The sequence below is a fragment of the Centruroides vittatus genome, unplaced genomic scaffold (genome assembly GCF_030686945.1).
Source record: "Centruroides vittatus isolate TY-2023 unplaced genomic scaffold, ASM3068694v2 contig_2104, whole genome shotgun sequence".
Classification (NCBI taxonomy): Eukaryota; Metazoa; Arthropoda; class Arachnida; order Scorpiones; family Buthidae; genus Centruroides; species Centruroides vittatus.
This window is the reverse complement of record NW_027121305.1, coordinates 420,948-435,792: the sequence shown is the minus strand read 5'-3', so window position 1 is coordinate 435,792 and position 14,845 is coordinate 420,948. Positions and strand designations below refer to the sequence as shown.

The window sequence follows — 14,845 nt, the reverse complement described above, 5'->3', positions numbered from 1 at the left end:
CTATTCATCTATATATCTGTGTTTAAAAATGTTAAAAATGTCCTAACTAAGGCATGTGATACTAATTATTATCATTATGTTGGGTGTAGTGGGTTATACTCTATTGATACCAGTTGCTGTGTACTACGCCGGACCAGAGTAAAGGCATAGAAACCAAAACAAAATGAAAATTAAATAAATGTCAGTGTGTGTGTCTGTACTCGGGAATTTCCTAATAGTATGACACGTATTCGATATAGTGGCCTTCCGTAGTGTAATGTATGTGTTTCTTATCAACTGTAATGTTCCCAGGCTTTTGTGTAGTGTGTGTGAGTATGACACCTGTAGAAGAGATATTGACAAGTACTGTACAATAAGCACCTTATCCATCCTCCATAGGCGACTTATTTCCTGGCGAGTTCTGTGTACATCTTGATTTTTTCAGTGTAAGCATTTTATGTTATGAGTGTTTAGAACAGAGATATCTATTATATAAGTGATCTTACTCATTTGTCAATGAGAAGGATGTCAGGTCTACTGTAATGAATTGTTTTATCTGTGATTATGGCTCTATTATAGTATATTTTGTGTGCATCATTTTCTATCACTGACTGTGGAGGATATTTCTAGTATTGTTCCTGGATGTGCAAGTTCTTGGTGTATTATATTTGCTATTTGATTATGCCTATGTAAATAGTCTGTGCCAAAAGCCTTTGCAGAAGATATATGTTGTATTGTTTCTGGCAGAATGTGGCATTTTCTGCAAGGGTTATTTGTTAGTAATCTATCCATCAGAATGTGCTTTCTGTAGTTTTTAATGTTTATGACCTAATCTTGAATGGCAACCAGGAACCCTTCAGTCTCTCCAAACAAACAGGCTCTAGTCAGCCAGAAGTTTGATGCAGTTTTGTCTACTTAGTCCTGAACTAGATCATGGGAATGCCAGCCATGAAGTGCCTTTCGGGCTCACGACTGCTTAATATCTATGTTATTTATGTGTTGATCTACATCCAGTTGCTCAGAGTGTAAGTTTAAAAATGTATGGTTACGGTCGGCCAGGATAATGGCTTTATGTAATCTTGGTGTTCCTTGTTTTTTGTGGAAAAACTACTGCAATGTCAGAATTTGTTTGTAGTGCAGATTAACTATATTAGTCAGACCACAGCCACCTTCTTTATGAGAAAGACTTAGTCTTTCTATTGCTGATTTCGGGTGATATTGTTTATGTTTAATAAGTGTTGTTCTTGTTTTCCTTTGGAGGTGCTCGAGATCTGTGAGTGTCCAGTGTATAACTTCGAACGAATAAGTGAGTGCAGGGACAACATATGTATTAATAGTTTTAATAGCATGTTTTGTATTTAGGTGTGTTCTTAGTACTGCATGTAATCTGTTCTGGTATTCAAGTGTTAATCTTTGTTTTAATTGTGCATGTTCTGTAAGTTTGGTCTGTTAGAATCCTAAATATTTGTAAAACTTGCCCTCTTCTATGGATTTGATATCATCTCCACCTCTGAGTACAAAGTCTCCTTTTTTTCAGAACTCCTTTTTCAATGTGTAGTTTTGCATCTGTTTAGACCAAACTCCATTCATATACCATTTGAGTATGTGTATGCAGTTTGTAAGAGATTAAGAAGCTGATTCTGTGTGGATAGGTAAAGTTGATATTGTCCAAGTACATGAGGTGTGATAATGTAAATTGTGTTGTTTTGTTGTGTCTGATATTATAATCATATTGTGTTTTGTTCAATATCAATATCTTAGATAAAGGGTTAAGTTGCAAGGCAGAGCCAAAGACTCAGGGAGTCTCCTTAAAAAATTCCTTGCTTGATGTATATTTGATTTGTTTTTGTGAGTGTTATAGAGGTTAAGATGTAATGTTGTTCTCCAGTAAAACATAGTAAAACCTAGAAAACTAATGAGTTGGAAATGAATTTTGTAGATGCAAAGTGTGTGCAGCAGCCAAGTGTGTGGGACACTGTTGTATGCCAAGTATATGTTTCTATGTTGTTTATGAACTTGCTGTAGGATAACAGAGTCAACAAGCAGTTGTTCTTTGCAACTTTTATGATTTCTACAGCAGACTTTTTGTTGTTCTGTAAGAATGTCATGTTCGTCAATATCATTGTATATTTTGTTTGCAGAGCAAGAGGTAAGAATCTTATAAAGTGTTGGAAGATATGTAATTGGTCTACTGTGCAGGATCTTTAATATTGCTGTTTCTTGGTTTCGTGTAAGCAATGCCCTGCATGAGAAAATTTGGCATATCTTGTGGATTGTTGATGATATGAGCTAAATGTTTAGCTAGTTCCTGATGCAGGAATATGAATTTTTTGTACCAGAAATTGTGAATGTTGTCTATACTAGGTGTTGTCCAGTTGTGTGCTTTCTGCATTGATGTCTTGTGCATGTATTTCAATACTATGCATACTAGGTGAGTCCTGCATGTTTCTGCGCTTCTCTTTGATCCAGTCTGCATCAGCACTGTGCACGACTGCAGTAGACCAAAGAGAAGACCAATAATTTTTGAGCTCTTCTTCAGTTGGCATGCCAATGTGTTCAGAATCAGTAGAAAATTTGGTATTAATTTGCCTGTAGAAAGGTTTTTCATTGTTTGTGAATAATTTATTTTGTTGTTTGCATACAGAGCACATTTTGTATTGTTTGAGTCATTATGCTTTGTTTGCAAGTTTTTGTTTGAGTGTGTCAATATATTCTGCAATTTGGACATTGTGTTTTTTAATTTCCTTGAAAAGTTTTTCAGTTGTCTCATTAATTTAGGATTTGTTTTGTTATAAGTATATTGTGTTGGCCTGCCTAGTTGCTGTTTAATATTATTTATTTGTGTTTCTATTCTTTGCCAGGCAGGCTTCTGAAGTGTTTTTGACTTGTGTGCTTCTGACTGTGGATGCAGTTTTAGTCCATTGTAGATCACTACTGTAACTGCACCTTCATAAACCAGTGTGTGAATGTCTGAGAGTGTAGGAACAGAATGAGTGCAATCTGGTAATATGTAAGTGTTCATATAGTTGTTCTAGTGTTGTTTGTCGTATAAGGTTGTTATATATAATTATTCTTTTACTGATCAACAACCCTTTGTACAGTGACTGTGAGATGAGATAATGGTGTGAAAACAAGTGACGTAACTATTGTCTGTATGTTGCCATGTCTGTTTCAGTTTTGTGATGGTTTTGTAAGTACAGATGATAAACTATTCATTTCCAATGTCCATTTCATCTATTGGTGTTGTTTACCTAACTAAAAGGTATTTGACTGGCCTGCCTCAGAAATATCAAGGTTAGGCTGGTTTCCCAAAACTGATGTAAGCATTGCAGTATCCATACTTGTGACCAGTGTTGCTTTCACCACTGGTGGCCAAGGGAGACTGTGACACATTTTTCAAGCATGGACCTTGTTAACCTGGGTGACATCCGAGCAGGTATTACACTTGGACTGTGTTATCACTATGGTTAAATCTCCACAGATGTGGGTTCAGTTGCTCTTGGCTTCACTTCCCACAGACCTTATTGGCACGGATGCTCCTACCAGGAGCAGATGCTCCAGCTCACATAGCTCTGTGGTTCATCAGAATTACTGAGCTCTCTCACCAAAGCAAGGTGGTGACTGGTGAGAGTTATTATTATTATTTTTATGTTTATCAAAAATCTAAAAAATATTTTTGTTTAAAAAATTAATTATTAAAAATTATTTTAATGTTTACCTTAAAAATATAATGTATATTTTTTTAATGATATATGAATTTTTAAGATAAATTATAAAATAATCATGTATGTGTATCATTGAGTGTCAGAAAGTGTTTTGTCTGTGACTGAAGTTCAAAGCAACACACAACATGTAATCATAATTTTTTGTAATTATGTACAATTCAGAAAAGCTGTGTCGTGATGAAGCCAGAATTTTTGAAATTCAATCTATCAGTTAAAATATTTGAGGTCAAATTTCTTTACATAAACTCTATGGCAAGTTGCTGATTGTAAGCTCGTTGCACACTACAGTCAATCAAGTTTACAATTCCTATTAATTTACATTGATCTCTATGAAAACTTTTTATTTTGATATTTACAACGGACATTTAACACGCGTGATGTCATGATGATAATTAATGTTTCAAAACTTGCACGTTTTTTTTTTGGCAAGTTGCCAGAGTTGGTAGGCTGTCAGTTGCACATATGGATATTTTAAATGATAATTGGTGTTTCTGTCAACTATGGCAATAGCCATTCACATCCGTCTATACTTGCAGGTTTTTAACTGTTTTAGAGAGAACATTAGAAGCATATCAACACATTTGTGTTTTTGTGTCAAACTGAAACAGAAAAATATATGCTGAAGAGCTAAGTTTCCTTTTACTAGAAAATATCTAGTATGTGTGTAAATAAATATATATACTCATTTTATTTATTTTGCATCTTTAACTTAATTTTAAAATATTCTTTCATATTCCTGACATTAATGTTGTAAGATTCAGCAAGTCATATTATGTAAATACAATAGCTTGAAATTTTTCATTTGTAACAATTCGATTATCACAGAAATTTGAATAATACAAAATTACACGAGACGGACACTTTCTTTTCTAAATAAAAATAATTTCAATTCTGAAGTATTTCTAGTAAAACAGAAAATATATTCTTAAAATTATTAGATAATATTGATATAAGATTATTTTATAATGAAATCATCATGCTTAATCTAATTTTAATATTTTAGGATCTGTATGTTTGACATTACTCAAATATAGCTGCTAAAATAGTAATAGCAAAATATTCCATTAGAGTTATTTCATCATAAGATTATACTAATAAGGTTTAAACTATTCACAATAAGTTTAAAGTAGTTTCCTTTTTTAATTATTTGCATGGCTATTAGTTATATATAAAATAGAACATTTACATTTTATTTTATGTAAAACTAATGTTGCATATAATGGTTTTGTGTTATGTTTTTTCAAGTTTTCCATTTCGGCACTAAATTAATATTTTTCGGCATCCTCTAATTATTTTGAACAATGTAATTTCAGTTTTATTAAAATTATTTATGTGAAATTAATACAAGATTGATATTTAATAATATTAAACTTACAATGAATGAGTAGAGTCTGTGTTTTGTTCAATAACAGCATCTAAAATTAATTTTAAAAATATCAATTATGGCATTTAAAATATATATAACTTTAAATAAAACATTTACTCTCATAATAAAGCTTAAACAGTAAAGATTATAGTAGTTACTATTTATATTGAAGACAACTTCCATATTGAAAATGAATCACTAATTATGTAAATGATTACTTAAATTGTTTCCTATTTAAACTGGAGAAATGCTATCATCAATTATATTTAAATAAAACATTAATTTTTTTTTATTTGATAGAAATTTTTAAAAAATATATAATTAAGTTTTAATTCATCTTAACCTTCCATTCAAAATTAAAAATTTATAATAACTGAATACTTACTTTGATCTGCCACGTTTTTCGAATATATCTAAGAATATATATACATGTAAATTAATTAATGTCGATATATTATGGAATATAAATAAAACATTATAAACTGGTAATAATGAAATAAAGATATCGAAAACTGTTATTACAGCATTGAAAAGTGAAATGATTAAAATTACAACAAAATTGTCTTTTCAATATAATTTAAAAATTAATGTATCATCATCAACTTCTAACCAAATCTTCAATCTACACCAAAAATAATAAACAATTTAAGACAAATTATTTTCTTACTTGTCAACACAATAATAAAAATATAAAATACTAGTAAAAAGAAGTATTACGTTATTGTGAAAACATATAATCAAGTATCATATATATTTAAATTTTTTTTCGGTGAAAATTCTCAACAAATTTCAAACGTAAATGCTCATCTTTCTATTATATTGAATACAAGATTCTTAAATAATCCCGACAAAAGGGAATAATTGAATAAATAGAAAACAGAATAATAAAGAAAAATATTTTAAATTGCCTCTTGTCTAGTTTTTTATTAACTCGATAAATCCTAAATTTTGCAAAACAGATATCAAATAGTCTTATTAAATCTGGGACAGAGAACAATTACCAGCAAAATTCCATTCATTTTTTTTTTTTTTTTTACTCTCCAAAATGCATTTTGAGCCTTTTAAGCCCCTCTTCACTTGGAATATAATTTACTTGTTCAGAAATTTAAGATCTTATTTATCATTAGCTCCCGTATGATAAGTAAGTGGGAGCTAATGATAAACAATATCTTAAACTTCTGAACAAGTAAATTATATTCCAAGTGAAGAGTGGCTTAAAAGGCTCAAAATGCATATTGGAGAATAAAAAAATGAATGGAATTTTGCAGGTAATTGTTCTCTCTCAGATTTAATAAGACTATTTGATATCTTGCTTTAACCGTAGTAAATTCTAGATTTTCTAAAATAGATATCAAATAGTCTTATTAAATCTGAGAGAGAGAGAGAGAACTAGAAACAAAATAATAAGCATTAAATGTAAATAAAAATTTATTAAAATACCTAAAATTACATGGAAATATATTGAATAAAATTCCAAAAATCATCCGAATTAATTTGATTTTAAATATGTCTGAATCATTCAATAATCTAAAAATTTTATACTTATCTTTTTTAAAATTTGAAAATTTATTAAATTTTACATATATTTTTTGGTCCCTTTTCAAAATGAATATAAAAAGATTATGCCGGCAAAACAATTTATAGATACTTAATTTTTGAATAAATTATGAATGCAATTTATCCATATAAGTGATAGAACTGACAGGAATGAACTATCGAGTGTGGGATATATCAGTTTAATTCATTATAACCAGTTTAAAATGTATATAGATATATTTAATTTTTACATTTGGATCCTCAATTGAAGAAAAATGAAATGAAGTTTCTTCTCTTTCAGGTGTGCAAATTGCAGTTAATAAAGTTGGTATTGGAACTTTCATTTCCTATAAAAGTAAGAAGTAAAACAAATTAAACCAGAAGGAAATCCTCAATATATGTTACTTTTGTAATAGTAACTTCAAATAAAAATATTTTACTCATAATGTTAATTTAATAAAATCTTAATTTCCTATGTATGTTATCTGTAAATGAATTCATATAAATTTTTAAAATTAAAATTTTAATAAATGTATGAGGAATAATTAATTGTTTTATAGTATTTTTTGTATATGAGAAGACAATGTGCTTTTAAAAAACATTTATAAGAACATAAAGATATAAAAAAATAAAAACTTTAAATCAGTGAATTTGATACTCTTCTATTAATATTTTATCATCAGTTTAAAATCCAGTAATAAAAACGTCATGTAAAGTGGAAGTAATGATTAACAAATTAGTACAGAAATCAATTTGAAAACATTTTAAAATTTTGGCTGTACTATAGATTACCACCTATGGAATTTCGGGGACTTTGGGTATATAGTTGAACTGAGGGGACCGAGATGAGTTCAACGATACCCTACTTTTAGACCAGAGACCAAAAATAAGAAAGTTATAGTTATAATATTTACGATTTCTTGCCATTCACAGTGCATTCCACGCCATTTCAGATTTTTTCTCCACCTAGCGGTGATGGTCATCATCCCGGAGGGATAGGTTAGGTTTGTTGGACAAGCCGCAATAGTGGCGTGTAGTACTAGCCGACCGCGAGCGGTAGCGAGCGTGTCAGCGGTTGAGGGGCTGTTGGCCCGAGGTGGAGGAGCACGAGGGTGTGCGAAAAGGACTTAACTCCAACTGCAGACGATCAGTGTGCTCTTGGATCAGCATCTGCCTCTGTTGAAGGTATATATGGCCGACTTGCCAGACTGCCTGTTAAACACACGATAGGCTTAGCAGAGAGAGCGACGCAAGTCCCGATCATTGAGCAATCACCGGAAAAAAGTATGATAACTTTCTTATTTTTCATCTCCAATCCAAAAGTAGGGTATTTTGAACTCATCTCGGTCCCCTCAGTTCAGAAATATACTCAAAGTCCCGAAATTCCATAGGTGGTAATCTATAGTATCTCCAAATTTTTTTTTAAAATTCAAATATATTCCATTTACATTCAGACATTTTTCAATATTATTATGTAAATTCCTCAAACAGCTGCTAATATTGTAGGTGTGACTGATGCACAGGCATTTTGTATTCCCTTTACACTCAAACCTGTTTTTGTGCAGTCTATTTTTGTGCGATTTGTTTTGTGTGATTTTTTGTGTGGGGTATATGAATCAAATTAGTATACTGCACAAAAATAATTGCACAAAACACACTGCACGTATAAAAAAATCGCAAAAAAAAAAGACCGCACAAAAACAGGTTTGAGTGTATTATATCTTTCATATTTTGATTGTTAGAACCACGAATAACACTCATTCCTTAATGTATTTGCATAATGAGACTAAATAAGTGTTTAAATGTAAATGAGATGCTACAGATTTGAAAAAAATTTATAAAGAAAACTTTATAAATTTTTTCAAATTGATTTCTGTACTAATTTAATAATTATTACTTCTACGTTACATAACACTTTTTAGAAAATGTGATTTAAGAAAAAAACTCCCCAATTGAAAGTTGCTGCTTTTTTACCATAGAAGCTAAATGTATTAACATTTTGATAGGGTTTCATTTTAAAATTACAGAGTTGGCTTTACATCATCCCCACAGGGGAATCATCTTTGGGTGATTTAATAGAACCTTTCTTAACCTGAACACCAAAAAGAAAAAAGAACTTTTCAATTAGTGATTTAACAATGAGATAGTGAGACGTATCCTGTATGCACTTTACAGTAAAATTATTTAATCTAGTTTTTAACAGTATCTTTATAATATTTAAAACCTTATTTGTATGTCGTATAAGAATGTAAAGATATTATTGTCTCTAAAAACAATATTTTTTAACTGATGTGATGTATCATGTAAGGGTGCTCATATAGGTATACAAATATTCAAAAAAGAAGAAAAAGAATAAAATATATATATATATGTGTGTCAAAAATGCAGATCTTCAATGTCACATTTTGTTTATTCATAAAAGAGCATCTCTGATGTAACACTGTCTCAGTGCCACCAAAAACTGTTGATATGTGCCACTAGCTCATAAGGTTAAGAACCACTGATCTAAACTATGTTGAAAAGGAAGGAACTATAAATATATTTCTATTTAGCAAATTCATCATTATAAAAATTTATGTATACATTTAAAAATGATATTAATATACGTTTGTAAATATTTATAACAAAAAAAAAATTAGATATTTTATTTTACAATTAAATGTTATAATTTATCAACACGACTTGTAAGGATATCAATTTCAGAAAAATTCTAGGACATTACATTAATTAAAGAATAAAAAAATAATAAAAAATTGTTCTTTTCTGACATAATTGTTGATGTAATTGTAAATAAAATGGTTGAAAGTACAGTAGAGCGTCGATAAGTGGAACGTCGGTAAGTGGAATGGCCGGAAAGTGGAACGATTTTCAGTCGGACTGTGTCGTGCTGAATCGAATGTTTTTGATACTAAATTTACTTCTAAAGTATAATTTTCATGTTTTTTATATTCTTTAATATATTTATTTTGTTTGTACAAAATGCAGAAATAATTTTTAACGATACGATAGCCTCGATGATTATTATAAAAATTTTCGTTAGGCTTAAAATCGACGAAAATTCAACGCGAAGCGACACGCAACGGAGAAAAATTCAACAGGAAGCGATACGCAACGGAGAAAAATTTGAACATCGGACAGGTTAATGTATTTTTTTCGTACAAAGTCGGAAACTGGAACAAATCATTAACTGGAAGGACCCCAGTCACCAATTGGTTCCACTTATCGACGCTCTACTGTACTAGTAAAAAAGCTTTCTCTCATAAATATTTTTCCATTAAAATCATTTGTTTAAAAAACAAGTGATTGAAGTTGATATCATGCTGTTTACAAAATTAAATGGTCAGTCAAAGAATAATAAAATTTTCTTTTTGATTTTTCATTATTTGAGTTAAATGCATCGTGTCATTATTATAATATAATTTACAGTGTAGTACTAAATAATGTATTTTAATACAATACTAGAGAACAAGATATAAAAAATTGGATATAGGTATCGTAAATTTTAAATGTAGTTGCAAAATACTAATAAACTTATCATTTTTAATAATAAAATTTTTTCTACCTTCGACATTTCTAATTGAGTAAAATCAATATATAAATTTATATTAGTAAAAATTTGTTAAGAACTAATTGGTTCTTTTAATTAAAAAATCTTAAACAATAAAGCATTTACCTGTAAAATATTTTCTATCTGTTGCAGTTTTTCATTTCCACTATCGTTCTGAAATGTAAAGTAAATTTAATAAGAATAACATATTCATTTCATAATTAGAATGATATTTCAATGCATATATTTAGTAATAAAATTTAATATCCTTAACTTAGAAATTCTTATTAATTCTTACAATAATTAAAAGTTTGCTGAAACATTATTGATTGATTAAGACAATCTCATTTTAATATGTTTTTGTGTGAATAAAAAAAGTAATGTCGGGGTATTATGGTAGTGGTACCAAGATTATTGGTATTGTCAATAATCTTACTTCATCACTTAATGCTTGCCGAGAAAAATTGCTTATTAAACAAATGTTTTCAACCTATTATCATAGGCATCTTCAAATTTTTAAAGAAAGGGACTTAAAAACCCAAAGATGGCCTATGATAATAGGTTGAAAACATTTGTTTAATAAACAATTTTTCTCAGCAAGCTTTAGATGGTGAAGTGACACTGTTGTATCTCTTTGCTGAGTGCACTGTTTATGTATTATATCGAATAAAAATTATATATTTATTGTGCAGTACATCAATACAAAACATGTTTTTATATATTCATAATACAAAACTTTTAATATCTATCCTAATTAAATATGGAGAATCACGTTTATTGTAAATGAGTACGTTCTCTACATTTCAGAAATATCAAAGTGATTGTTACAGAAATTAGCAAGAGAGGGGCAGAAAGATGAATATGTCCCTGAAGCTAAATGAAAAATTGCTGTTAACTCTTCTGATAAACAGTAAATAAATAAAAAGATTGTCAAAGTAAACTCATGCTAAAAAAGCAAAACTTGACTAAAACAACAACTCCACAAAACAAAAACCTGATTAATTAAATAGAAAATAAATCCCAGAACAGCACAATTTGACATGTAGAAGAAGCCAGAAACTTATATATATATATATTAAAGCTCTACCTTTTCATGTATCAATTACCAAACAATCTGCCAGATTAATTATCAACCTACATTAAGACTAATGCCTTAATGTAGGTTGATAGTTAATTAGATGATACAAATCAATTGATAAATTTAATAGTTAGAATTAAATTCATTTTAAATTTAGAATATTCAGGAAGAAAAGAATCAGCCTGAAAGGGGACTTAAACGTGCAATTCCCGCTTACTGTGCAGATGCATTGCCAGTTATGCTACTTGGATCTCCATCCAATCTTTACCTCCAGAACTAAATTAATTTAGATATAACCATACTGGTCACAATATAAATCAATTTGGCTAGAAGTAGGCAATTAAGCCTACCTCTAGCCAAACTGATTTATATCTGATTAGTTATAAGCCTTAGTATAGCCTAATAGATAATCCAGCAATCGTTTGGCAACATGATTTGGCAATTGTTTATTCAGGTTATGTTGTGCAATTAGTACATATATTTACTGTGTACCAATATATATGTACCAATACGTACTGTGTACCATATATGTACTGTGTACATATATATGTACCAATTGCATAACACAACCTGAATAGAGTGGAATCTTTTGGTAAAACAGCAGCTAAATTCTAAATCGCACTTAAAACACATTCTAAGGGTACGATTTTTATGCTGATGTTTTCTTTTGCGCATCATATAAGCGTTTTGGTGTTTTCAACATGTCCTCGAAATGTAAAACACATCAGCAAAGTAACAGTTCTAAATATGAGTTTTTATATTTTATACAAGTTTTCCTTCTTTCCTGCATTAATAAAAACAATCTGTTCCACAAAACAGATTCTGGCCAGTAATGTCAAATTCTATTTTAGACAGGTTTAGTTCTATAACAAAATATACCTCATACAATTTTGTTATATTTTGTAAAAAACAAAAAATCTCTTAAGTTTTCACATTTAATTTACGATATTTCTTATATAACTTCTACATTTCATTTGAGTTAAACTATTAATTCTGTCAGTAACAATTATTTGGCTCAAGTACAACAATTTCGTAGAAAATAAAAAGTGCAGTAAATTTATCAAAAAAATAATCTAGAAGTCCCCACAACTGTTACGCTAATTATAGTAAAACAACAACTTAGCTTGGAACAATGCCAATTTATGTATCTGAGATGGATAAGGTAATAGAATAGCTATTTGATAACAGATTGAAATTAAATTATCTAGTATAAGTCAATTTATTTGTCATTTATTGAAAAACAAATGAAAATTAATTTGTAGTTCATTCAATATAATCACAGGGCCAAGGAACTTTTTCTTGTAAATTAAAGCATAAATCTAGATTCTAATAAGACCAATATATTTATAATTTTGACGTTTTAATTAACAAATTTTCCTTTAACAACTAAGACTAGTGGATATTATCACTAAGCAATATTTTAAAAAACAATAAAATCATAGGAAAAAATACATAATACAATATAATCTAAGGACTCGTATATTTTTTAATCAAAGATGCTAAACAGGTTAATTAATTCATTAGCTCTATTGTAACTCAATAAGAATCTGGGTGTATTGTTTGAGTAATAACGTTTATTGGATTGTTTGTATACATAATAATTGAGCTGATCAAGCAAAGTGAGTAAAGCCTATTTCTTTACACTCAAATATTATATTTAAATAAACTCCTCTGAAACAGCTTGAGTGATCTCAACCAAATTTGGTATGGACATCAAGTCCAGGTTGGTGAATGTCATAAGATGTTTGGAATTCTGATCAAATTATGTTCATAAGAAATATCATGGAGAAACTGGGATAATCTGGGATTTTTGGGTGCTTGTAAGGCATGTGCAGCAGTTCAGTTCTGTTTAAAAGTGTAAACAAACATGTCAGGCAATTTTTTTTTAACATTTCTTGAGTTTAAACAATTTAATGTGACAACTAAGTCTTAACAGCTATGTTTACTCATTAGTTTATGTGTAAGCATTGTTTATTGGCAACACTGAACAAGTTCAAAAGCTGTTACGTATGAAATGAATTAAGCTGTTCTGAAGTAAAGTTTGAATGAAACAGTTTCCAAAAGTCAGATAGAAACACCATATAAGCTGGGACTTTATATACTAACTAATTTATGCTTACCACAAAACTTCCAACACATTGAGTTTTCAAACACAAACATTTGAAAACTCAATTGGCTCTTTCTGTTTCTATGAACTATGGCCAAAGTCTACAGGAAGTCTGTGTTGGCTCTAACAAGGGCTAAGGAAATACTGAACTTCCTTCTTGAATATAAAGCTTAGAACATATGGAAGCTCGGTAGAACTATAGTTCTATCTTGTTATTTTACCTGAAGATGCCCTCTGAACAAAGCCAAAAATATTTGTGTTCAAAAACTCAACGTGCTAGAAGTTGTATGGTAAGTGTAAATTAGTTACTAAATTGGGTATCATACAATTATGTACAACTTTGTCCTTGTTTAACATAGTTTTATTCTTCAATGTTTGTTCAATTTTTATTCTTATTATACCATTTTATTTCAGGAAGAAGTAGGCCTATTCAATCTTTTCCATAATCTCTTTTTGATAAAATAAAAACATTTATAATTTTGATATTCATATTATTAAATTTCATACTTATATATGGCTGTTCAAAATCTGGAATTAATAGTCTGGTGATGAAACCAAAATAGCTTTGAAAACCTTTAACAATATTTATTGATCGACTCCTAAAAGGCAAGTAGATATATTTTTTAACTTCATATTTATAATACTAGCAAATTTCTACTTTGCTTTTTAGTTATAAAAAAGTACACAATTATAGTCTCTGGACAAAATTCACTGAGTTCAGAATTAATAATGTTCCTCTAGCATTAGCACAAGTATTTTCAACGAGTATATAATCGTCGTCCTCAGGCGAAATGAACCATTTTAAAGAAAAGAACCTGCAGAATGTTCCAAGAAAAACAGAATTTCTTAAATTCGAACCAAGCGTCCGGTAATTCCGTTAAGAACGTGCAATAAGTTTTTAACATGTTCGAATCCTTAACTCTACAATGCGAGCGGCGCATGCGTGGAATTAAAACCACATTAGCGTTACGACGTTAGGCACGTTTCGTTGTTTAAACGCAGATACAAGGCTGCCCTTGTACATAATTAATTGTTTTATTGCATAATTTCTAGTTTAGAAACTTTTTAAAAATATTTATTATATAAAACATTGAAAATGTTTATAGAGAAATAATTAATTTATCAACTTATGAATTTCATATGAAAATTTATTTAATACATAAAAATATTTCTGAATTTTAGGAATATAAAGTGTAAAACTCAACAGTGCTTCCAAAAAGTAAATAAATAATTTAATAAGATTGTTATATGTATTTTTTGCCTGAAGTTACATAATAATAAAATTGTTATTTAAAGATTAGTTTGGAATATAATAGCAAAAATAATTTAAACATAACAATTATAACATCATGTTTTAAATTTGCTTAGTCATGTTGCTTTTGAATTAGAAAATCATTCACGCTGTGTATTTAATGCAAAAACATAATGAAATTATAGATTCAAACAGTTAATACATTAATTCTCTTTAATAATTATTATATAGATCAGTAAATATATATTTGGAAGA

The 14,845-nt window shown here is 29.3% G+C and overlaps 1 protein-coding gene across 1 annotated transcript in view; it reads right to left on the bottom strand.

Moving 5' to 3' along the window:
- Positions 1 to 14,845, bottom strand: part of lilli (lilliputian) — a 109,023-nt gene that overhangs the window by 43,011 nt on the left and 51,167 nt on the right. The window contains 4 exon segments of the mRNA XM_067265155.1: positions 5,080 to 5,119; positions 5,456 to 5,483; positions 6,858 to 6,953; positions 10,280 to 10,327. Of these exon segments, the coding sequence (XP_067121256.1) occupies positions 5,080 to 5,119; positions 5,456 to 5,483; positions 6,858 to 6,953; positions 10,280 to 10,327 (212 nt within the window).